At 40.3% G+C, this 26861-nt stretch overlaps 1 protein-coding gene across 1 annotated transcript; it reads right to left on the bottom strand.

Annotated features, from left to right (window-relative positions):
- Positions 1 to 545: 545 nt before the first annotated feature.
- LOC118996932 (oocyte-secreted protein 2) lies at positions 546 to 25641 on the bottom strand. Its single transcript, XM_037060596.1, has 4 exons — positions 25530 to 25641; positions 3492 to 3670; positions 2142 to 2245; positions 546 to 754 (listed from the first exon to the last, which is right to left on the bottom strand). The coding sequence occupies exons 1-4, from the start codon at positions 25639 to 25641 to the stop codon at positions 655 to 657; spliced, it is 495 nt and encodes a 164-aa protein (XP_036916491.1). The 3' UTR covers positions 546 to 654.
- Positions 25642 to 26861: the final 1220 nt, after the last annotated feature.

The following is a 26861-nucleotide window of genomic DNA, read 5'->3' as shown; positions in this document are numbered from 1 at the left end:
GTACAAATTTTAGTCTCTGGCACATGTACACACTTGTCTCTATTTTATATTCTTACTAAAAAAATACAATAATTTTAGAGGTTCATATCAAATAGATCAAACTATTGTCATTGAGGACATATGGCTGAATTAATATATAGAACAGGAAATGGAATTTAAATGGGTAATACCAAGTACCACATAGTTAACATAAGATTAATGAGGCATACCCCTAATAAATAATACTATTTAAAAATGCACCTTCAGGCCTGGCTGGTGTAGCTCAGTGGATTGAGCATGGGCCAGCGAACCACACGATTGCGGTTTGATTCCCAATCAGGGCACATGCCTGGGTTGCAGGCCAGTTCCCATCAGGGGACTCACGAGAAGCAACCATACATTGATATTTCTCTCCCTCTCTCCTTCCCTTCCCCTCTAGAGATAAATAAATAAAATCTTTTTTAAAATTAAATTAAAATAAAATAAAAATGCACCTTCATTGAATCAGAACCATCATTGAATTAATTTTTTTTTATCAAGATACCCAAGGAAAGGTTTACAGCAATTACTTTTTGTACCAAAAAAAGCCCCAGCAAACTTTCCAACAAAATTCAAGACGTCAATTTCACATTTTCTTTTTTTCCTAAGGAGGAAGTCAGTTTAATCAGCACATAGTTATCTTAACTCTTCTGGCATTGCCTTGAAGTCAGCAATGAAAGGACTGGGATCCAATTTTATTTCTTCTGTTGAGACTGGTGTAAGCCACACTGGTTTCCTAAAGAAAGGAAAAACAGAAAGCAGCGAGTGTGCACGTGCTTGGCACCAAGTCTTTCTGAGGCTGACCTTGGAGCCAAGTTCTTTTCATTTTCGCCACTTTTGAACAGCATCGTCCCTATCAGTTTGTTGTTTTGGCAGTGCAGAACAGGACCTGTACCTCCTGGAGGAAGGGGACATAATGCCTGCATTAGCAGAATGCCAAAGTGTCCAGACTTAGACAAATAGGTCCTAAGAATGGCAAACAAAAACTGTCAAAAGCTTCACCTGACCCATTGCTGTGTGTGTGTGGTGCTGAACCACTCAGCCTTTGTTTTGCCCAATTAACGGGAAGGTCAGAGGCTTTCAACAGTGTGAATGAGCTTAATGCCACTAAATTTTAAACTTAATATAAAATGTACCATTTTAGGCATTTTGTATATATTTTACCATAGCAAAAACAATTCTTTCTTACTTTCTTACTCCCCCCAATAATACTCTGATCATGCTAAAGGATACTGCACATTAGCTCTGAGCTCCAAATTCTTTGCTTTGGTGTCAACTATTTTTATATATTAAGCAAGGACAGAATTCTCCTGTGGTTTTCAGGTGGTTTCCAGATTTGTCATTCAAGTTTATGCCACTCAGTGCAGATATTTCACTGAAATGGTCAAAGTCTACCAGGATACCATTCCACTGGTCTCAAAGTTCAATGTCGGTCCTTTTAGGATTCAGTGTCTCAGTTTTACAAAACTGCAAGCAAAGTACATTTAATTATTAGGCTGATAAGCTCTTCCTTTCATGTACCTCTGTGACTTAGTATTAAAATGAAAAATTGAGCCCTGGCTGGTGTAGCTCAGTGGACTGAGCGCGGGCCTGGGAACCAAAGGGTTGCAGTTCAATTCCCAGTCAAGGCACATGCCTGGGTTGCAGGCCAGTTCCCAGCAGGGAATGCACGAGAGGCAACCACACATTGATATTTCTATCCTTCTCTCCTTTCCTTCCCCTCTAAAAATAAATAAATAAAATCTTTTAAAAATAAATAAATAAATGAAATGAAATGAAATGAAAATTCCCAATTTTTTAGCTATTTACTCTCCTAACGTGCACAAGTATCAGAAGATATATTATGAAAATAGCTTTGAAAGGTAATATCATGCTTGATTCTTTTACTTACTAAGGTGACTGCATATTTAATGACTGTGCTTTGTAGTTCAGTTACTGTGAAATAACTTAGTTCCTCTAGATTCCATATGTTTTGATTCTAAATGGTTACAAAGGATGAGAGTAGCCATTAAAATATTTTCATAAATGCTAATTTAGTGTTTGTTGAGAGACAGGCTTATGGGTGAATCAGATAGTCTTCAAAATATATGCCTCTACAGAACTGTCTGAGCTATTGGACTCACCTAAAGGTGGAACACTGCAGAGGAATCATTTGGCAATGGCAATGTAGATCGCTCGGGTTATAGTACAGCTCACTTTGCAAGAGGAGAATATGCTCTGACACAACCTAGGAGAGCACAAAGATTAAGTAGAAGGTATTTATTGTGGGAGAGGAGTCATACACAGATATGAACAGGAAGCAGAAAGCATTCAACTTCACAGAAATGGTTATTTTCACTTTTAGGAAACTGCAAAGTTCTGACAACGCACTGGGAAGAAGAAATTGTTAGCTGGATGAGTGGATTTAAAGTGTCTGGGGCAGGGGGAATCTGAATAGTACCTTGAAGTTACCTAAACTGCCACTTAGAGCCACCTTTGTGATTTATTATTGAAAAGGTTTTCAACAGTTCTTTTGAGAAAGATACTTTGCAGGTCAAATAATAGAGTGGTTCAAAGCATCAGCTTTGAAGGATAACCATCCTGGTTGGCTTCTAAACTATCACCAACCAGCCATGTATCCCCAGGCCAATTTTTAAAGCACCTTCCAAAGCTCCAGTTCCCATCTTTCCAAAGCAGAGACAAGACCTTATTCACAAATGACTGCCATCATTAGTAATTGGCATGAAATATTTTTGTAGTATGACTACACAGTGTTTAAATTTGAAAGTCTGTTTTAAAAAATAACATGTCAAGATAACAATGCAGTTGATTTGTGCTACCAAATAGTTGACAGATTTTATTCCAGTGAAAATCTACTCCCCATATTGATACATGTCCTCATAGAACACGGGCAGGTTCAAATGACATAAGGTTGAATATGATAAACTGGCCCAGGACTGGGTACCTTCCATATTAGGAGCTTTCAATGAAATTTAAAACTGTCTGCTAAGCTGTAGTGAAATTCAATAGTAGCCTGAAGATAACTTAAGGTCAGTTCCCTTCCAGTCTGTGAATCTGTGTTACAAGGTCATGTGCACATAGATGGCCCATATTCATTGATTGGTAAGTAGAAACTGTGTTGTTATCTATTCATAAATCATTATAAGCAGGAGCAAAACTTGTTCTTAAAAAACAATTTTAGCCCTGGCTGCTGTGGCTGTGCGGGTTGAGTGCCAAGCCAGCCTGTGAACCAAAGTGTTGCCAGTTCAACTCCCAGTCAGAGCACATGCCTGGGTTATGAGCTGGGCCCCAGGTAGGGGGCACTCAAGAGGCAACCACACATTGGTGTCTCTCTCCCTCTCTTTCTCTCTCCCTTCCCTTTTCTCTAAAAATAAGTAAATAAAACCTAAAAAAAAACCCACAATTTTTGCACCAGCCATAAAGGTCTGAAAAAGTATTTATAAATTGTTTTTACAAATAATCACTAGTCTCACCTGTGTCCTGATACCGCAATCAGAAATGAGATATACAAAATGATACACATATGTTTCAATCCGAGTCGCAGGACAGCCTGACCCCAGGTATAATTCCTCAGCCAGTATATACTGATGTCCACTGTAAGTATTTGGGACAACTTGGACCATCATCCAGTCCAGAGAACAAGCTACTTTCACTACAGAAAGAATCATGAGACAAAGTGTCAGATGTGTAGTTATCTTAAATAAGTGCTAGAAGTTATTCAGTTCTAACCTTTGTAATAAATAAAAGATAATCAATTGATCATGAATCTATCAGTGAAAGGCAAACACAGCTTATAATATAGAAAAGGTTTTCACATTACCATTATTTCCTAAAATATATACAGTTATATCCCCAAATAATTACATTTCAGTAGTTTCACAGGGAAGAAAATCCACACACAAGAAGAAGCACCACCATAAATATACAGCTCCACCCTCTTAAAGAAATTAGATTCCAAAGAGGGTAATATTTTCTGGACTACACACGAGGGAGAGAAATGAGTTATAGTGCATTGGAAAAGGAGTCGTATATTCCCAGAAATATTTTAAAGGAGAAGAAGGACAAAGGGTGTGGTATTAGTAGAAGCCACATCTAGAGTAGCCTGAACCAGAAACAATGGGAAATAGTTTAATTACAGATGAAAGTCGAGCATGAAAATTTCAGAAAATTTCTCATGTAAAACCCATTATTTTCTACACTGAAATCTTTGGTAAATTCATAATAATTACTATTTCTAATACTGATTCTAATGGATTTGTTTTTCCTCTGGAAGAAGTAAAAGTGTGCTAGAGTCTGACTTCGTATTCCAGACAGGCATCAACCAGAGTTAAATTTTATAGGTCTTTCTATTGTTGAGAGAAGAAAACAAAGATTTGTTAGCTTTAGAATTAATTTTTTATCTTTTATAGAATTTAATGACCCCATCCTCTAAGAAATGAAAATATTTCCAAATAACTTAAAACATTATGATGTTTTCCACAATATGGTTTTTTTTGGTGTTCTTTTTTTTCTAATTTTTTATTTAATTATTGTTCAAGTACAGTTTTCTGTCTTTTACTCCCATCCCAGCCCACCCCCACCCCAGTGCTCCCCACCTCCCTCCCATTTTCACCACCCTTAGTTTTTGTCCATGTGTCCTTTATACTTGTTCCTGTAAATCCTTCCCCTCTTTTCCCTGAAATTCCCTCCCCTCTCCCCTCTGGACCCTGTCCCCCTGTTCTCTATTTCAGTATCTTTGGTTTTCTTTTGCTTGCTTGTTTGTTTTGTTGTTTAGCTTCCTGTTAAAGGTGAGATCATATGGTATCTGTCTTTCACCGCCTGGCTTATTTCACTCAGCATAATGCTTTCCAGTTCCATCCATGCTGTTGCAAAGGGTAGGAGCTCCTTCTTTCTTTCTGCTGCATACAATTCCATTGTGTTTACATACCATATTTTTTTTTTGATCCATTCATTTACTGACGGGCGCCTAGGTTGCTGGCAGGTTTTGGCCATTGTAAATTGTGCTGCTATGAACATTGAGGTGCATAGATTCTTTTGGATTGGTGTTTTAGGGTTCTTAGAGTAAAATCCCAGCAGTGGAATTGCTGGGTCAAAAGGCAGGTCCATTTTTAGTTTTCTGAGAAAATTCCATACTGTTTTCCACAGTGGTTGTACCAGTCTGCAATCCCCTCTTCTCCACAACCTCTCCAACACTTGTTTGTTGCTTTGTTTATGATGGCCATTCTGACCGGTGTAAAGTGGTATCTCATTGTGGTTTTAATTTGCATCTCTCTGATAGCTAGCGATATTGAGCATCTTTTCATGTGTGTCTGGACCTTCTGTATGTCCTCCTTGGAGAAATGTCTGTACAGGCTATTCCAAAAAATCCAAAATGATGGAGGAATCCCAAACTCTTTTTATGAAGCCAGCATCATCCTAATCCCAATACCAGATAAAGATGCAACAAAGAAAGAAAACTTCAGGCCAATAACGCTGATGAACATAGACGCTAAAATCCTCAACAAAATATTGGCAAACTGCACCCAACAATACATTAAAAAGATCATTCATCATGACCAAGTGGGATTCATCCCAGGAATGCAAGGATGGTTCAATATTCGCAAATCAGTAAATGTAATACATCACATAAACAAAAGCAAAGACAAAAATCACATGATCACATCAATAGATGCAGAAAAAGCTTTTGATAAAGTAAGACACCCATTTATGATAAAAACACTCACAAAGTGGGAATAGAGGGAGCATTCCTCAATATCATAAAGGCCATATATGAGAGACCTAAAGCCAACATCATACTCAATAGGCAAAAACTAAAATCTTTTCCACTAAGATCAGGAACAAGACAAGGTTGTTCACTTTCACCATTTCTACTCAATATAGTATTGGAAGTTTTAGCCACAGCAGTCAGACAAGAAAAGGAAATAAAAGGCATCCAAGTTGGAAAGGAGGAAACAAAACTGTCACTGTTTGCAGATGACATGATAGTGTGTGTGGAAAATCCTATAGACTATACCAAAAAAACTGCTTGACCTAATAAATGAATTTGGCAAAACAGCGGGATACAAAGTCAATATCCAGAAATCAAAGGCATTTTTGTATACCAATGATAAATCAGCAGAAGCAGAAATCAAGAAAAAAATCCCATTCAATATAGCAAAAATAAAAATAAAATATCTGGGAATAAATCTAACCAAGGAGGTAAAAGACCTGTATGCAGAAAACTACACAACACTGAAGAAAGAAATCAAGGAAGACACAAACAAATGGAAACATATAAGTGTGTTCATGGATTGGAAGAATTAACATCATCAAAATGTCCATACTACCCAAAGCAATTTACAGATTCAATGCAATACCTATTAAAGTACCAATGACATGCTTCACAGGCATAGAACAAACACTTCAAAAATTTATATGGAAACATAAGCAACCCCAAATAGCAGCTGCAATTTTGAGAAAGAAGAACAAAGTAGGAGGGATCACAATACCTGATACCAAACTGTATTACAAGGCCACTGTAATCAAAACAGCCTGACACTGGCACAAAAACAGGCACATAGACCAATGGAATAGAACAGAGAGCCCGGAAATAAACCCAAATCTCTATAGTCAATTAATATTCAACAAAGGGGGCAATAACATAAAATGGAGTAAAGACAGCCTTTTCAACAAATGGTGTTGGGAGAACTGGACAGCTACATGCAAAAAAATGAAACTTGAGCACCAACTTACACCATACACCAAAATAAATTCAAGGTGGATAAAAGACTTAAATATAAGCCGTGAAACCATTAAAGCCCTAGAGGAGAGCATTGGCAAGAAAATCTCAGATATTCCATGCAGCAATATTTTTACTGACACGTCCCCTAGAGCAAGGGATATAAAGGAAAGAATAAACAAATGGGATCTCATCAAAATTAAAAGCTTCTGCATGGCTAAGGAAAACAGTATCAAGATAAAAAGAGAAGCAACTGTTTGGGAAAACATATTTGCCAATGATACCTCAGACAAAGGTTTAACCTCCAAAATATACAAAGAACTCATTCGACTCCACTCAAAGAATACAAGCAACCCGATTAAAAAATGGGCAAAGGCTTGAACAGACACTTCTCCAAGGAGGACATACAGAAGATCCAGAGACACATGAAAAGATGCTCGATATCACTAGCTATCAGAGAGATGCAAATTAAAACCACAATGAGATACCACTTTACACCGGTCAGAATGGCCATCATAAACAAAGCAACAAACAACAAATGTCGGAGAGGTTGTGGGGAAAAGGGGACCCTAGTTCATTGTTGGCAGTATTGCAGACTTGTACAACCACTATGAAAAACAGTATGGAATTTTCTAAGAGAACTAAAAAATGAATATGCCTTTTGACCCAGCAATTTCACTGTTAGGAGTATATCCTAAGAACCCTGAAACACCAATCCAAAAGAACCTATGCACCTCAATGTTCATAGCAGCACAATTTACAATGGCCAAGAGTTGGAAGCAACCTAGGCGCCCGTCAGTAAATGAATGGATCAAAAAACTATGGTACATTTACACAATGGAATTGTATGCAGCAGAAAGAAAGAAGGAGCTCCTACCCTTTGCAACAGCATGGATGGAACTGGAAAGCATTATGCTGAGTGAAATAAGCCAGGCGGTGAAAGACAGATACCATATGATCTCACCTTTAACAGGAAGCTAAACAACAAAACAAACAAGCAAGCAAAAGAAAACCAAAGATACTGAAATAGAGAACAGGGGGACAGGGTCCAGAGGGGAGAGGGGAGGGAATTTCAGGGGAAAGAGGGGAAGGATTCACAGGAACAAGTATAAAGGACACATGGACAAAAACTAAGGTGTGGGGGAGGAATGGGAGGGAGGTGGGGAGCACTGGGGTGGGGGTGGGCTGGGATGGGAGTAAAAGACAGAAAACTGTACTTGAACAATAATTAAATAACTTTAAAAAATTAAATGTGAAAAAAGAAATAGAGGTAAAGAATCTTGACTTTAATATTTTGAGTAATTAAAATTTTTATTTCAAAAAAAGAATTACAAATTGCTCAGTTAAAAAAACACTTATGGGAATGTAAAGTATAGCATGGGGACTATAGTCAATAAAACTGTAATAACTGTGTGGTGTCAGAATGGTACTAAACTTACTCGGTCATCACCTCATAATTTATATAAATGTCTAATTACTATGTTATACACCTAAAACTAATATAATATTATATGTCAATTGAAATTTAAAAATAAATTTTTTGAAAAATAAATTTTAGAACATAATCAGTCCTATTGACAGGAATTTATGGAGATGTAGCTTGTCACAAGAACATGCAAAGGATCTGTTCTGTGTCTCCCATGCACTGGGCAGTTGGAAAATATGATGTAGCCTTTACAAAAAAAAATTATACATCAGTTCCACACAAAAATGACCCACTGCAAACAGAAGGAAACATACACGTATAAGTGATCTTCTAAAAACATAAACACAAAACATAATATTAAAATACTATCTTAGAGTGGTTAATGCTTAGTCAGGCCTTGAAGCTGGAAAGCATATGCAAAACGCACATATACACACACCCCCACACACAAGAAAATATTCCAGATAAAACAGAAAAATATTGGAATCAGCTTATGGACAGACCAGATATTGATTTAGCTTTATCTTCCTATCTTTGCAGAGCCATTCATGAATCTGACATGAGTGAAGTTCAGACAGTATTTTTAAAAAACAATAGGACTTCTGGCCAAGATGGAGGTATAGGTAGATACATTATGTCTCTTTACACAACCAAAAGAAGGACAACAACAAATTTAAAAACAAAAAACAACCAGAACTCACAGAAAGTCAAACTGTATGGATATCTGATAACCAAGGAGTTCAAGAAGAAACATTCATCCAGACTGGCAAGAGGGGTGGAGACAGGCAGCTGGGGCAGAGATGACCCATGGCAAGGCAGCCATTGGAGGACTGGCCAGTCCCACATTTGTGTGCAGATAAACCAGAAGGAACAACAAGGGACCAAGACAGACCGCACAACCCAGGCTGCCAGTTTGGGAAAATAAAGCCTCAAAACCTCTGGCTGTAAAAATTTGTGGAAGTTGCAGCAGTGGGTGAAACTCCTAGCCTCACAGGAGAGTTCACTGGAGAGACCCACAGAGTCCCAGCACATACACAAACCCACCCACCTGGGGATCGGCACCAGAAGGGCCCAATTTGCTTGTGGGTAATGGGGGAAGTGACTAAAAGTCAGAGAGCCAAGCAAGCAGCATTGTTCCCTCTCTTCATTCCCTCATGAAAAGAATCTTAAAAGCAGCCAGAGAAAAGGAGTTAGATACAAAGGAGTTCCCATCGGACTGTCAGCTGATTTCTCAAAAGAAACCTTGCAGGCAAGAAGGGGCTGGTAAGAAGTATTCCAAGGCATGAAAAGCAAGGACCTACATCCAAGATTATTCTATCCAGTAAAGCTATCATTTAGAATAAAGGGGCAAATGAAGTGCTTCCCAGAGAAGGTCAAGTTAAAGGAGCTCATCATCATCATGCCCTTATCATATGAAATGTTAAAGAGACTTATCTAAGAAAGAGAAGATGATGAAAAATATGAACAGTATAGTGACAACAAACTCGCAACTATCAACAACTGAACCTAAAAAACAAACAAACAAAAAACACTAAGCAAACAACTAGAATAGGAACAGAGTCACAGAAAGGAAGATCACATGAGGGTTATCAGCAGGGAGGGGAGAGAATGGGGGAAAAGTTAAAGAGGATAAGAAGCCTAGCCCTGGCTGGTGTAGCTCAGTGGATTGAGCGCAAGCCGGCAAACCACACAATCGCAGTTTGATTCCCAGTCAGGGCACATGCCTGGGTTGCATGCTGGTTCCTTGCAGGCTAACTACCAGCAGGGGACGCACAAAAGGCAACCATACATTGATACTTCTCTCCTTCCCTTCCCCTCTAAAGATAAATAAATAAAATTTAAAAAAAAAAAGAAGCATAAATGGTAGATACAAAATAGACAGGGGGAGGTTAAGAACAGTATGGGAAATGGAGAGGCCAAAGAATTTATATGTATGATCCATTGACATGAACTAAGTGGGGGGAGGAATGCGGGTAGGAGGGGGCATGCTGGGTGGAAGGGAGTAAAGGGGAGAAAAAGATAGGACAACTGTAATAGCATAATCAATAAAATATACTTAAAAAAGAAGAATAGAGCAGTATCATCACCAAGAGAAATATTAAGAGTCTGGAAGTAAGAAGGTCAGTTAAGATACAACCAAGTATCTTACAATACAATACAACCAATTGTATTGCAACTGGCTGTGGGCTTGAAAATACAGACGGACACATAGAGCCAAGGACTATTTCTGAGGCACCTGCAAATGAAGATCAAGAAAGAGAGAGAAGACCACAACAAAAGAAAAAGAAAGAGCTCAGGCACTTGGGCAGAAAGAGAAAATGTCCTCAACAAACGGACTCAAGTCTAGTTGGTCTAAAATATTTCTCTTCTAGCAAATTGTAAGATCGGGTTTCGCAGAGGGGAGAGTGCCTAAGTGGAAAGCCATCATTATGAGTAGCCCCTCCAAGGGTGCCTTCTCTAAAACTGGGCATTTACCATACATGTTGTTAGCACAAGGCCACATCGAAGCAGCAAGGAGAAAGAAGACCTCTAAAGTCACAGAGACCTCCATCTCGGCAGACCCGCTGCACGGGGCTTCTCAGGAAATAGGAAGGGGTAACTGGCTTAAGTGATTTTATATGGTCTCCCATGCTCAGCTGCCTTTATTTTCCTACTTATTTGAATAATCCATGGGGTTTGCTTATAGTACCAACCTCCCAGAAGCTGAGACTCTCCTAAGTTCCCAAACACTGAAGTTCAGAGAGGTGTATCAGGCAAAAAGTGCTTTTTGACCTTTGTGTCTGCGTGAACGGCCTATTTAAGTCACCTGGGAGATTGGCATGACACACTACACTTCCAACAGATGCTCACTTGTAGGAAACTGTGTTCACTAGGTGATTCTCAGGTGTTGCCGAGTAGGCTGAGCAGCCTAAATCATGCATATTTGAAATCAGGAGATGGTCACTTTTTCATTTCTGTGGGTTTGGCTGAAAGAATCATCAGCAGAGACAACTATAAACCCCCAAAAGGAAAGCTCTTGGTTTACTTTCTTCGGCCAATTGGGAGTATTTAGGTAGAAAGTAAGTTAGTAGTATAAAATTGATGGACCATGGATGTAATTATCGAAGATACTGTTTGTATTACAGAAAGAGAAGCAGGTACAGACCAAAATGAGTCTCCTATGGCTAATGTCAAGGTGCCGGCAGGGCTGCATTCCTTTGGATTACTCTAGGGGAGAACCTGTTTTCTTCTTGTCTTCTAAAGGCCCCCCACATCCCTTGGCTGTGGCCCCCTCCCTTGTGGTCCCATCACTCCAATCTTTACTTCCATCATCATATCTGATCACTCTCCCTTGTTCCTATGATCCTCTCTTCCACCTTGCTTTTACTACATTAGACCCACCAAGATAATCCAAGGTAACGGTCCCATCTCAAGAGCTTCAATTTAATCACACCTGCAGAAGTCCTTTTGTCATATATGGTAACACAGTCACAGGGATTAGGATGTGGACAATTTTTTTTTCTGTACCACAATTACCCATCCAAGTCCAATCACCTAGGACCCGACACAGGTCTCATAGAATGATAATGAAGAAGTTGACTATACTCAGGAACAGAGGAAGGAGGGTGACATAACAGCAGTTAAAATCCTAGTATGCAAAAACATCAAACTCAAAGGTAACAGTAGGGTTGGAAGCATCCTCTACTGGAAAATAAGCACACGTGTATAAGATTTGTTCAAGGTTTCCACAGTTACGCAGCTCTGAGGATTATCAGAAGGAGAAATCCCTTAGCTTTCAGTTGTACTCGGCCGAAATGATGTGCAAGCCTGGAGAATGAAGCCATAGCATTGGTTTTAGCAAAGTCAAGGGCACGGCCTCCATAGGTTTCTAGGGGGAGAAAAAAAGCATCTTGAATACACTTACTGATGTTCTTCTTTGCAGAATTAAAACACTTTAAAGGTGACTGAAATGCACCAATATTGCTACTACTCAACATTAACTCCGATATTGGTAGGTGGGCATACTGGAGCAAACTAAAGATTCCTTCTCAAATAGATGAAGGAAACTATGAAAACGACTTACTTCTGAAGATATACTATGTGACTGGCACTGTTGAAAATGCTTTAAATGTGTTATCTTATTGCAGCCTCACCATGAGCCCATCAGAGAAGGATGAGAGCGGATGGTTCAACTTAGGCACAGAGAACTCAAGGACCTCTCTCAACATAATTCAGCAAATATTGAATAGACGGCAGAGAAATTTCAACCTGCAGAAAGCCTAAGTGTGGAGGCAAAACCCTGAGACTACCATCATTCTCTTTATTGTCCACTACAACCTTCAGTCGCCACAGTCAGAATTAAGAAAGCCCATGTCTTCTCAGTCCTAAAGCCCAGCCTCAGCAACTGACGCTGGGTTAAGTTTGACTGAATTTATTTCCTGTGTCCTAATAACAAGCGTGGGTCTAAGTACTAGGAGAAGGACAAAGATGAAGGAGACCCTCGTAAAACTTAAGGCCCTTCTGACTTGTTCATAAAACATGAAAGTAATATGTTGGAATCACTGTACTGGATGATCGTACAGGAAGGTCAAGGTGGCAGCCACACAGGGATGAAACCACGAACCTGATTGGAGATGCAGAACCGGCCCATCAAACCAGCTACTAGTTTACAACCAAGGGAAAGCCTGTTTCAGAAAGCCGTAAAGGAACTATTTGTACGACAGTTTTTCAAAGGCCGTCACACTGTATAAACCACAACTACTCTTCTATGTTCTCTCATTCATATCAGGTAATAGAGCCAAAGCAGACCAAATCACAGAAACAAGGAGGAAAAACCTTTGTAGCACAGAAGCCTTCATCTCCTCTGATGCAGAGTCAAAATCATTAAGGAAATGAAAATGCAGTCATTGACTTTGCCACATGCATCTGTCTTCGATGACTCAGTCTGCCCAAGGGCAAGACCAAGACTCGGCACACGGCACCAGGTAGGGCTCAGGTGTTGAGAAATCAGCTTTTGCAGCCTGCATCTGCTCGTTATTTCTTGGGACCACCGTTTTGCCTTACAGGTAAAGAAAGCTGCTTTGCTTTGACGTTCGCTGACCCATTACTCCAGTCGCCTCTCTTAGGCTGTGCGTGTACAGGAATGGAGAGCACAGGGTTCAGCTCAGGTGCTTCCTGGGCTCTGCAACATTAGCAACCAATTTAAAGCAACACTCCTGCATAGCCTCCTCTGTGTTCTCCGTGCCAGAGTGCCTGATACTAGGCCAGCTGTGAAACTCTCTTTGCCAATATTATGATTTTCCCACTGCTAGTAGCATTTACCTACCCTCTCCTCACACCACCTTTACTTATACCGATCTTTTATTTTATTTTTACAGATCTTAACAACGTTTTAGTAAACAAGAGCCATTCAAGCAATCCAAACCCCCAACAGCGAGAGCTACAAAAATAATGCGCACAAACCAAGACTGTAAAATCAGCCTCCTCACACACACACACACACAAATGTGTGTGGATGGATGTAGACAGATAGATACAAAAATAGCTAGTGTCTAGGACTTGTACATTTCAAGAGGCCCAGGCCAGGTGCACTGCAAGACTACCCCGTTCCATCAACTGACTTCACTCAGGAAAGTGAATGTTTTTCTATACAAAATTGTATTTGAATTAGGAACATCTGTGACTTGGCATTCAGTTACAAGTATATATTGAGAGATCACTATGAGCAAAATATTGGTTTATGCCTAAGGAATAGATTATTTTTCTTTAAAAAAAGACAAAAATCTCTTCCTTTCTTCACCTCACATCCTAATCCATAAGAAAAGTAAAATATATAGTATGTGTTCAGTGATAAGAAGGCAAAATAAAGAAGAAAGGGAGTATATAAAATGTTGATGTGTGTGAATTTTTAGATAGGGTAGGAAGGACTCAAAGAGAAGATGGTTTTGAAGAAAGTGAGCAAGTAGCTATATGGATATTTAGACAGAGGGAACAGCAAGGGAAAAGTTTGTGAGAAAGAATAAAGTATCTCAAATAATGCCATTTAAAGTAATTAAAGATTCGCTCCCACAAAACAACAGCACACATTGGACTCAAAAAACAGTCACTGCTGATGCACGTGGACAACAGTGTGGTGATGGCGGGGCGGGGTGAGGGTGGAAGAGAGTATGGTGGTGGGGGTCAATGGTGATGGAAAAAATAAAATAAATTAGTTAATCAATTTTTGTAAAAGATAGTCACTAAATACATTATACAATTGCCTATGATGGAGGAAGGACTGGTCAATTAAATCAAGAGAAGGGTCTTGCACTGGCTAATAATAATATGGGATTAACCTGACCCTTCAAAATCTCTTTAAAAAGCATGTCTACCTAGGTTTGATTTTTGTCTAAAATCGGAAGTAGATGAAGCTAGTTCTTCTAGGTTTACCTAGAAGAGAGACTTCAAATCTGAAAAATTAACTCTAACAGTGAATAATTAGCAACTCAGCACCCCAAGAACTACCTCACATGGGCAGCCCCTGCAAGTGAAGTGCCTCTTGACACTCACCATGCAGCAGATTCACCTGGGGAGCCTGTTAAAACACAGACTGCTGGGCTCCCACTCCCAGGGGTAGGGCCCAAGAATATACATTTCTGACAAGTTCCCAGATGATGCTGATGCTGGTACCCTGGGGAGCACGCTTTGGAAACCGTACTTCAGAAGTCTTAAAGATATTCCAAAGATGACTCACAAAATGCTTCCGTTGGTTCACACAATAATACCCTGCACTTCAGACCTCAGGAGTGTGTTGAGGGCTTTCTCTGGGCTCCCCAAAGTCTCAAGTAATCATATACTAAGTGGGGCATTAGGTATAAGCCCATTTCAAACTTGTCAGATCCTCTCAACGTCCAGTTGCTTCAGGTGTTCTTAACTGCAATCTAGCATAAAGGAAGGCTTTGTGAAGTTATGTTCTATGCATCTTTAATTTGGACACGTTCTGGGCAAGACCCAGGTATGAGTGAACTTTGGCTGATAGTACTTTGAAAGACTGGTTTCTTGATGACCATAAGATAGGGGCTTCCTGGCAAGTTGCTTAGGTTTGATTGTTCTTTCCTAAAAACTGAGAATGGGTAGTCTCAATCAGCCTCCTTGGGCATGGTTCATATCGCTGGGTAATTGATGTGCTCCCATCATCTTTTCTCCTGAAAACATAGTCTGAGGGTTCTCAGATTTAATGGGCCTTTTATCTCCCATTTCCTCCCATTAGGACATCCTTGTCCTACCTGCTTCTCCTTCCTGGCAGTGAGAGAATGCAGCAGTGAACAAATCTCTACCTTTGCAGATGCTGCCCTCTAGTGGCGGAGTCAGAATTAGAAAACACCCAACCCCAGGTTACGTTATCTGTTTAGTTTAAGAGATTCAGCAAAGAAAATGACAATGATATGGGAAGGATGGCTAGTGTGGATAGGGAGCTGAAAGCAGGTCCTCCTGGGGAGGAGACATAAAGCAAGACATGCAAGATAAGACTCATCAGTGCAAATGTCCATTTGAAGAGCATTCCTGACTGAAGGAAGAATTCGACCTGTCCAAGGAACAGAAAGATGGCCAGCATCCTCCCATCAATGGTCATCAGTAAGGAAGTAGCAACTCACCCAGGGTCATCCAGGATATGCCCCCAAAGAGGAAAAAAGGGGAGCCGCAGTCCTGACTTCCAGACTCGGCTGCTCATCCACAGATGGGGCTCTGAGAAAATATTTAGATGAATTACACTAGTCCAGCCAGAAATGATGAGCGTCTGCCTGAATTATAATGAGGGAAATCAAGAAAAGGAGGTAGGTTCAAGAGTATTTTAGAGTAGAATAAAATATTATGTAATTAAAATTGACAATTTATAAATGCGAGCAACTAAGCTCATCACTCACACCTCCATCTTTAACACAAAAAGACTACCCTTCTAAGAAAGTTGACCAGGTAGATAGATGTAAGATATAAACTAGCAATCACTTTCATAAGTTAATTTGTTTGTAAATATCAGCTTCCCAGATTGGTAAGGAAGTGGGCATACATGTAGTTATAAACGATTAAATGTGATACGTGCGTGTCTGAGAGCAGGACCTGTATTCATGAGGTCTGGTATCACACGGCACTGCCTTTTTTAGCAACATGATCTCCATGAATAAGGGTTAATTGTGACCCTTATTAATTAGTGTTTCCTATACATATTAAAAATGAAATTAACAAAACTTTCTAGTTTCACACGGGTACAATCTATAATCATCTCACAGACCCCAAAATATACCTGGAAAATGCAGAAAAGTCTAAAAAAGAAACAACTGTCAATTCATGGGGTTTTTTTAAATTCCTGTTTCTTTAACTTGCCTCTTTTTGCATACAAGTGCAAAGGTAAACAGACCTCGCTCCAAGCCTTGAGGGTGTCATTAGGTAAGGCAATGAGTCGGACTATGTAAAAAAGGTAACGGTCCTGAAGGTACCCACAGGACTTCTGTGCCCCTTCATTTCCACACATAATGAAAAATTAATAACTATACCCTTCTTACAAAATAATGATAACATGTATTATTCATCTACATAAAAAGAGACCTCTACTTTTTAATTTTAGACAATCATGTTTCTCAAAGTACGAATCAAGGGCCAACAGTTTCACCTTTACCTAGGAAATCATTAGTGTTAGAGATTCTTGGGTCCCACTTCAGACCCTGTCTCAGGAACTCTGGTAACAGCAAGTGCTTAATTGATTCTGGCGCATGCAGAAGTTTGACGGTCACTGTAGACTGCTGGTCAAGATGACAGCACAGGTGGACATGGCTTGCTGTGCACAACCACATCAAAAGTACAAGTAAATTATAGAATAACCATTACTCAGAACCATCAGACATTGAGTTGAATGGAGGAAAGCAACAGAGGAAAAATTCACAGGAAATGGAACCGACAAAGAACTTGTACACATGGCCCATGGACACGAACAATGCAAGGGGGATTGCCTGTGGGAGTTGGGGGAGCTGGGTTGACAGGGTCAAAGGGGGGAAAATTGGAACTATAATAGCATAGTCAATAAAATATAATAATAAAAAATCACTGTAGAGTCCTTTATCTCTAGCAAAGAATTTGGTATTCTAAAAATACACACTGGGCTTCCGCCAAGATGGAGGCATAGGTGGAAACACTGTGCCTTCTCCCACAACCAAGTTTGAATAAAACAAAGATTTGGAGAAACAAAGACACAACCAAAGGACAGAAAATTGAATTATACGGAAGTCTGACTACATCTAACCGTTCAACGGGGATGGTAAGAGGGGCGGAGCCAGCAGCGAGCAGGGTCGGGCAGGACAGGGCCCCCGACCCAGGCGCGCAGGCAGACGAGAGCCAGTTGGGGTGCGGGGCAGACCGCGGGCGCATATTCGCGCACAGTGAGACAGACCACGCAGGCCCCAGGGGGCGAGGGCTGATGGCGGTGGCACACTCGCGAGCAGTGGGACGAAACACGTGGGCCAGGTGACGGCAGCAACTGCGGCACCGGTGAGGGCCGTGGCGGCAGGCGGTGGACAGGACGCCATAGTCCCTCTTTGACCCCGCCCCCACATACAGCGTCACAACCCAGCGACTTAGTTGCCCTGCAATACCAGTGAGAGCCATTGTCGCTCTTTGACCCCGCCCCCACATACAACGTCACAACCCAGCAACTGAGTTGCCCTGTTCTAGTGAACATTTTAGGGCTCTGATCCTGCTATGGAACAGGCACGAACAACCCGAAAGATGGCACAAGAAGAACTCAAAGTCCAAGAGCCAATAACTCTCAGCGACCAACAGATTGCCAGCCTCTCAGAAGCACAATTCAGGACACTATTTATCAGGATGCTCACAGAACTGGTAGATTATAGTCACAAATTAGAGGAACAAAGTCACAAATTAGAGGAACATATGAAGGCTAAACTAATTGAAATGAAGGGAGATGCACAGGAAACCAATAGTGATGGAAAGGAAACGGGGACTCAAATCAATGGAATGGACCAGAAGGAAGAACAAAACATCCCACCAGAAAGGAATGAAGAAATGAGAATTCAAAAAAATGAGGAGAGGCTTAGGAACCTCCAGGACATCTTTAAACGTTCCAACATCCGAATTATAGGGGTACCAGAAGGGGGAAAGAAACAGCCACGAGTGGAAAACGTATTTGAACAAATAATAAAGGAGAACTTCCCCAGTCTGGCAAAGGAAATAGACTTCCAGGAAATCCAGGAAGCTCAGAGAGTCCCAAAGAAGTTGGACCCAAGAAGGAACACACCAAGGCACATCATAATTACATTAGCCAAGACCAAAATGAAGGAGAGAATCCTAGAAGCAGCAAGGGATAAGGGGACAGTCACCTACAAAGGAGTACCCATCAGACTGTCAGCGGATTTCTCAAAAGAGACCTTACAGGCAAGAAGGGGCTGGAAAGAAGTATTCCAAGTCATGAAATCCAAAGACCTACAGCCAAGATTGCTTTATCCAGCAAAACTTTCATTTAGAATGGAAGGGCAGATAAAGTGCTTCTCAGATAAGGTCAAGTTCAAGGAGTTCATCATTACCAAGCCCTTATTATATGAAATGCTAAAGGGACTTATATAAGAAAAAGAAGATGAAAAATATGAACAGTGAAAGGACAGCAAACACACAGCTATTAACAACCACACCTAAAACAAAAGCAAACCAAGAGGACAGCTAGATCAGGAGTGGAACCATAGAAATGAAGAACACATGGAGGGTTAGCAACAGGGGGGTGGGAGGGGGAGAAGGGGTGAGAAGGCACAGAAAATAGCATAGACAGTAGGTAGAAAATAGATAGGGGGGAGGGCGAGAATAGTGGGGAAATATAGAATCCAAAGAACTTGAGATACGTGGTTATAAACTAAGGGGGGCAGAATGGTGGGGGAGGGAGGGTGCGGGTGGAAGGGATTGAAGGGGGGGAATAGAACAACTGTAATGGTATAATCAATAAAATATATTTAAAAATAAAAAAATAAAAATAAAAATACACACTGCCCAGGGGGAGAGGGGAGGGAATTTCAGGGGAAAACAGTGAAGGGTTTGTAGGAAGAAGTATAAAGGACATATGGACAAATAACAAAGGGGGTGGAAACAGAAGGGAGGTGGAGAAGGCTGGGGTGCTGGGCTGGGGTGAGGGTGAAAGGAAGAAAACTGTATTTGAACAACAATTTTTAAAAATTAAAAATTTAAAAAATACATGCTGCACATGAATCAAATGATGATCTCAGGTTTTTTTCTTAGTAAGTTCTGAAAAAATCTTATTTAAGATTTCTGAGTGAAAAGGAATTTCACTTTAGCGCTAAATATTTTGTAACATGCAAAAATAAAGAATGAGCTTTTGACAGGTTTTCCTACTGGCACTATTGGGAGTAGATAAAACTGGTTTTCTGGGTCCCAATTGTACTCAGAGGTTTGCTTTGGGGATGTACAGAAAATGTAGTGTTTCTTAAAGCGCCTCACTTCAGTACCATCCTACCACCAGCACCAAGAAATGTACTCAGAAATGTTAAAAGAAAAAAAAAGCCTGCAAGAACTCCTCTATAGGTTCAGAGTCATCAGCAATAAAGATGATCCTCTTCTGTGCTTTTCAGATTTCCTCCCAATGACCAGACACCTATATTCACTCAACACACATTTAAAAGTGATGGATTCACCAACACAACCTTGACGCCAAAGAAGATGGTTTCTATGGAAGTATTCAAATAATACATTTCACTCTATTCACCTTATTCTCCAGCACTTGTATTAATAAAATGCTAACTTTTAGGAGGCTTTCTTACAACGAGTAACGGTCCTCCTCAGGCTGTCCAAGGTGGTAGATTATTGTGGACACCTGACAGACTTCAGTTACAACAAAAGGCAGGTGGTCCTCTCACAGCTCCCGGTTCCCTGAGTGAATGTTGCCTTGGGCTCTGGCCAGATGAAGGCTTTTCCAGTGTTAGGAGAGCTGTACCTCCTTTTTTCTCTGATTTGGACTTGCTCCGGAGAACAACCAGGTATTTACAGAGCACTCAGGGAGGTGGTGGAAAGTTGATGATCAAGAATGAGGCTACTTCTTTGACTTTCCAAATCTGAACGTTTCAGTCTGCTACTTCTTTGCTAATAACGAAGGGTCTGAGCTACACGATCAGCTTTGGGTGGTTGCAGTTGAAATACCTCGTCTTTCCGCCTGGCTTCACCCCTAGTAGCTTCCTTTGCTTCACAATATCCCCTCCCCTTTAAGGATGGCTTCTCATCCTGTGAGAAAAGTGGGGTTGGTCGATTAGAGAGCAGGTTTCCATATATCCAAGATGGAAAGGTTATCTTGGCTTCAGCTATGAAGAATGATGTTGGGCAATAAACCTTTAAGAGAGAAATGCATTCACAATATATGTGCATGTATCAAAGCTTGACTCTAGATTATAAGCTATTTCATGGGGACCTTTATGTTTTTAGCCTTGTAAAGCAAGATGTCAAGTGATTGGGATTATTTGTAACAAATATCCTGACAACGGAGCCAAGAGAGTTATTATGTCCCAGTACATTTTCAAGATACAGAGTCTAGTTCACCTCCAGAATTTGTTATCTGACAACATACACACTTAAGGACCTCTGGACATACATTCTTAGTGCTATTTCTAAAGAAAAGGAAATGAACTCTCACCGCTGGAGAGACTAATTCAGAATTCTGACAAATGCAAGTCCCACATCACTCAGTGGTTTTGAAGGCTTCTTGGATAGAGAAGATCTGGGGTGCATTTTAAAATATGTAGACCTCTGGGTCCCACTCTACACCTTATTAACACCTGGATTTCTGAGAATTTGGCCAAATAATTTCATTTTTTAAATTTTTTATTGTTGTTCTATTCCAGTTGTTCCAGTTTTCCCCCTGTTGCTCTCCCCTGCTTCACCCAACCCCCACTCCCACAGTCAATCACCAGCCTGTTGTCCATGCCCATGGGTCATTTACACTTGTTCTTTAACTAGGCCCTTCCGCTTCTTTCCTCCTTATCCCCCTCCTCCATGCCTCTTGTCCCCATCAGTTTGTTCCTTGTTTCCATGCCTCTGGTTCTATTTTGCTTGTTCGTTTTGCTCATTAGGTTCCTGTTATAGGTGAGATCATGTAGTATTTATCTTTTTAACAATTATTAAAAATGACTTCACAATGGAATTTTGATAAAAATTAAGAGACTTCGTAACTTCTAACTGGAATTGGGACTCAATGTGAAGTCACCTTATGCACATGCTCAAAATGGACAAAATCAACTCTCAGAAGATTTGGCAAGGCCCTCCAATTCTTCTCTACAATACAAGTTCATGTTCATAATTTCTATATGCCAAATTCTTTGAGATCTTATACTAATGCATTATCTCATTTGAACTCTTCTAACTAGCTATCAGCATATTAACTTGGATGTCCAGATGTATCTTTAAATTATTATATCTAAAATAAAATGCCTGCACTTAAAAAGTATCTCAAACCCACCTCTCCCAGTTTTGTTTATCTCAGTTGACAGCAGCATCATCTATTCAGGGTGTTTTTTTTTATTTTTTATTTGTTGATTTTATAGACAGGAAGGGAGTGGGAAGAGAGAGAAATGTTGATTTGTTGTTCCACTCATTGATGTATTCATTGGTTGATTCTTGTATATGCCCTGACCAACGCTTGAACTCACAATCTTAGGGTATTGAAACAGTGCTCTAACCAACTGAGCTACCCAGCCAGGGCCTATCTGGGTTCCTTTCAAATTAATCACTTTTTCTTCCCCAGCCCCACATCCACATGCATCCAAAATATTTCTAGAATCTCACTGGTTCTCACCATCTCTTCTACAACAATTCTCAAGTCCAAGCCTCCAATAGCCAGCCTTGGTCTAATTTAATATTCTTAGAACTGATCTCCCTAATTCCATTCCCACTCTTCCCCTATCCACCAGAACAAGCTTCTCAAATCATAAATCAGATCCTATTTACCCCATACCATACTTGCTGTGGTTCATTACATTCTGACCACATTGGCCACTCTCTGGTTTTGGAAGTCACCAACCAGGGTCTTTGCACTCTTAATTCCACTGCCTAGAATAACAAGTGACTTAATGCTCAAGATGCCCTCTTCCCCTCTGTGTAAAGGAAGAATGCCTAGTCTATCCACCACATGTGAGCCAAAAAGAAAGAATGGACAGGTCAATGGTTTTATGTTAAGTCTCATGATTCTAGTACCAAGATTCTCCAGTGGTTAGAAATTACTGTCAGCTAATGATGGCTTTAGTATAGTGAATGGTTTACCCATAAAAGCTCATCAGTCCCACCACAGGTTAAGCTCCCAGTGGTTCTATGCCTGCCCTTTAAAAGAGCACAAAATTCCTTCTCAGATTCTCCAATTTATTATCTGAATTGCCAGCAGTTCCAAATTACTCTGGGATTTAACTGCCAGAACCTATATTTCACCATTCTGCTTCTGGGTCTTTAGCAAACTTTAATGCTTCAATTAAAAATATAGCTTCAACTATCTTCTGGTTGATGAGGTATAATATTTCTTGAAGTCACAAACATTTTTCCACCTTTTATCAGGATATTTTGACTTCATTACAACTCCAAGTTTTCCCTCTGTTTTAGGTCTCCTAAAACACAGCCCAGTGCGTATCTCTTTCTGAGCAATAGTTTTGTTCGTGTATTTCCTTAACAAATATTTACTGAGTGCTTATTGTGGGCTTGTTCTTGGTTCTAAGTAATGCAGCAATGAAAAATAAACAAACCAAATCTTCATTCTCATGGACCTTCCCTTCTCATGTGAAGAGAGCAATATTTTACAGCATATAATTACTAGGTCACAATTAGTACTAAAAGAAAAAAAGTATTAGAAAAGTGTACTCTGTTAACCTATCTATAATCACTAGATTTCTATTCCAACTTTATTAGTTTTAGTTTGCTCCAATGTCTATATTGCTTCAGAAAATACCGAAATTGAACAGAGGTACCAGGATCAGAATAAAGATTGTGCTTTTTAGGAGCTGAAGCTGGGAATGAGGCCTGGCTGACCATTGCCCATAATTACTAATATAAATGCCACAGTGGAGATGTCTTCCACTTAGAACTGAAATGGGGCATCTAAGATCTTGTTTGGGTTAATGCTTATCCACGTGTAGGATCACCTGGATGATCCTTAGAGGCGGGAGGGTAAGTGAGTGCTTCAAGGGGGCAGGTAAGACTATAACGATCACCTCTCAAATCTGTTGTCCTCTACCGAGGGCAGGGACAGGAGTGTGCCTTTTTTGTTAACCGGCCTTGAGCTTCCCTGACTTTCCATGGTACCATTGGACTATCTGCCAGTTTCTCCTTTCTACCTTGCAACAGTGTATGTGCGGTGCAGCCCCTCTCTGTTCCTGGCCAGACTCAAGTCAACTGCGTTTGATAATGATCTACCGGTGGGCCCAGAAGAAGTGTTTCTAGGAGATCGTTGTCCTGTAACCTCGGTGCATCAAGGATTTTATGAGTTTCGATATCGTCCCACTGATTGTAAGATTAGGATTCAGGTAATGATATACCTGCCTAACTAACTGAATCTTCTTAGAGACTTTCAGGCTCACAAACAGCATACCATGGTTTTGGTTTGGGGATATTTTGTTGTTGTTTTAGTTTCCTGTTATTCTAGTAATAAGACTAGTTGATTCTTGCCAGATGTTGTATCCAGACCATGAGCAGTGGAAGAAGGTGAAAATGCACAGTTTCCACTCGTCAGTCAGTTGTATCTCCCTCCAGAGAACGCAAAACTAAATAAGACATACCCTGGCCAGTAAGGCTCAGTTGGTTGGGATGTCATCCCATAACCAAAGGGTTGTGGGTTCCATCCTGGTTTCTCTCTCTCCCTTTCTCTCTCTCTCTAAAAGCAATGAAAAAATATCCTAGGTAAGGATTTTTTTTCAAAAATTTAACTAAATAAGACATGGGACTCATCTTACTCCTAGAGAAGAATAGGCATGTTTTATTTTATTTTTTGTTCTTTATACAAGGGGTCAGCAAATTACTACAGCCTGCAGGCCTGATCTGGCCCACCACCTACTTCTGTGGTCCATGAGCTAAGAATAGATTTTAAAATGCTTAAATGCTTAAAATAATATTTGATGGTAGGTTAAGAAGTATAAAATTCAAATTTCAGTGTCCATTAACTCAACTTCATTAGAATGCAACCACGCTCATTTACTCATTTATTTATTTATTGTCCACAGCTGTTTTCATTCTAGGAGGGCAAGGTTTAGTAGCTGGGCCAGAGGCTACATAGCCCATCCCCACCCCATTGTAAAAAGTTAACCACAGAGCTTCATATACCTCTAAATTTTTATAGTGCTTCCTGGCTGCAGGCCACTGGAGAAAGAGTTCAAGTAGTTGACATATGTGACATTTTCAAATGACATCTTCAAGCGACCACCAGACCTGTCCTGACATCTTAGCTCCCACTGAAGAGCCTGGTGCCCCTTCCTGGATGGGGGGTCAGGCTGGACAGAATGAGGGCATCAGGCTGACTCAGGGTATGGATAGTCTGAAAGCCTCACGGGCAACTTGGGTGCTTTGCCTTCACACACACCCAATCCCACCCCACTCAACTTCCAGTAAGAAACCCTGAGAAATGTGTCATTTCCTGTAACTTCTCCTCTACTTAAAAACTGAAGAACAAAGGCTTAATGCCTTTTTTAAAACAAAATTTAATACTATGTTCATGTTCCTAAAAAAATATTAGGAGGCTGATGAGAGTTAGTGGCTGGGCTCGATAAGCTAATAGGAGAGTTTCCCTTTTATTAAATAAATATTGAGAATAAACAAAGAAAACATGCACCAGTCTTCACTGTGGCGGTCCCCAGATGATGAGATTAAATTTTCCCATTGTCTATGCTATGTCATTCACATTTTCTTAAAAAAATGTTTTTTCTGAAGAACATGAACCTATTCAAAGTATTCTTTATAACTAGATGTATCTCAGTATTTTAAGATCATGCTCAGTATCTCAGGGCCTAAAATCTGGAGAAAAGTTTCTCAAGAGAAGAAATTATTCATGTTTTCTTGATGATATAAATGGTCTTTTTAAAGCAATCTTATTTAAACTCAAGTGGCAGGTTCTTGCACTTCCTGGGAACCATACCCTATAACAAAAGTTAATTCTTCTGGCCTCTTAGAAAATGGCTCTCTCTTTCCCACTGGTAAGATGCCTTTTAATGTGTGTGCCCGTTTCTCAGAGATGTTGACTGAACCAACTAATTCCTAACAAAATCTTGAAGTCGACTTATACATTTCCTTTGGCTCCTCAGACACTCCCAAGGGATCGTCTCCTTTTTATAACTGAAATCATCTTCTTGTCACTGATCTCCGTTCTGGAAGCTTCGATACCTGTGGCCTGTGCTGTCCCCCTGTGAGTCTGCCAACCTGGTTTCATATCATCTCCACTGTCCTCACTGGTTAGAGGAGGAGAAGTGAGCCGGAGCCTAGAAATGAACACCATGTTGACCAAGCCTCCGTGAGACTCTTACTCTCTTGCTGCCATATTGTTCTTTGTCCCTGATCTCTCAGCTCTGCTACCTACTACCAGTGTGACTTTAAGGAAGTTATTTATTACTTCTGTGCCTCAGATTCCCCACCTTTAAAGTGAAGAGAATAGTGCCTGTTTCACAGACTTGTGGTAAGAAGTAAGTGACATAATGCATGTAAAGAGATTAAACAGTGCTTGACTCATAACCTGTGTGTAGTGGCTGGTGCCCTCATTGCATCAGTTAATTCTCTTCATTGTGGTAGAAAGCTGTGTATACAACCAGTAGGTCTCATTTCACCATATATGTAGTAACTCGACTGAGAAATCACCTTGTTCTAATTATAGTGTTCATGTTATAAATTCCATTTCTTATCTCTCAGCCAAGACCCACGGGGAATATTTGAGGCCCTAATTGAATCAATGATAGTAGACTGATCACTATAAAGCCATAGACTAGGGAAAGAGGTTTATTAGAATACTAGTTTTAACTACTTTAATGTTAAATATTTTAACTTTATCCATGATTGATGACATAGGACTCTTATTGGCTCATTTAGACCCTGCCTTTGATTGATGGCTTAAGATCATCCAATTTTAAATAATGATATCCGGTCAGGTAATAGCAATCTGGTGATATATTCGGGAGACCCTTCCCTAGATGAAGCTTCCTAGGTTCAATTGTTAAACTATTAACTCATTTTCTTTTTTCTAATTTTTTATTGTCACTATATTACAGTTGTTCCAATTTTCCCCCTTTTCCATCCTCTGCCCAGTCCACCCCCACTCCCTCAGTCAATCCCTGCACCATTGTCCGTGTCCGTGGGGCATTTGTACATGTTCTTTGACTAGTGCCCTCCCCTCCTTTCCACCGTTGTCCCCCTCGCCCCTCCCCTCTGGTCACTGTCAGTCTGTGCCCTGTTTCCACACCTCTGGTTCTATTTTACTCATTAGTTTAATTTTGTTGTTGTTGAACTATTAACTCATTTTCTAAAGTGAGGACAGGATGACACCACATGTAGAGGTACTGAACTTCAGTCACCAGGACTGGCATAAATATTAATCCCATTCCTCTGTGTCTTCTTTTCCCTTTCTCTAGCCACCCAGCTCCTATAAGAATAAGCATAGGAAATGATGCAAATAAACAAGGTGGTCCCCCAAGAAGATCAGGAAGAGCAAATTTATACATTGGAAAG

This window comes from Sturnira hondurensis, unplaced genomic scaffold (assembly GCF_014824575.4).
Source record: "Sturnira hondurensis isolate 20B ecotype Veracruz unplaced genomic scaffold, ASM1482457v3 Scaffold0011880, whole genome shotgun sequence".
Taxonomy (NCBI): domain Eukaryota; kingdom Metazoa; phylum Chordata; class Mammalia; order Chiroptera; family Phyllostomidae; genus Sturnira; species Sturnira hondurensis.
This window is presented reverse-complemented; position numbering and strand designations above follow the sequence as displayed.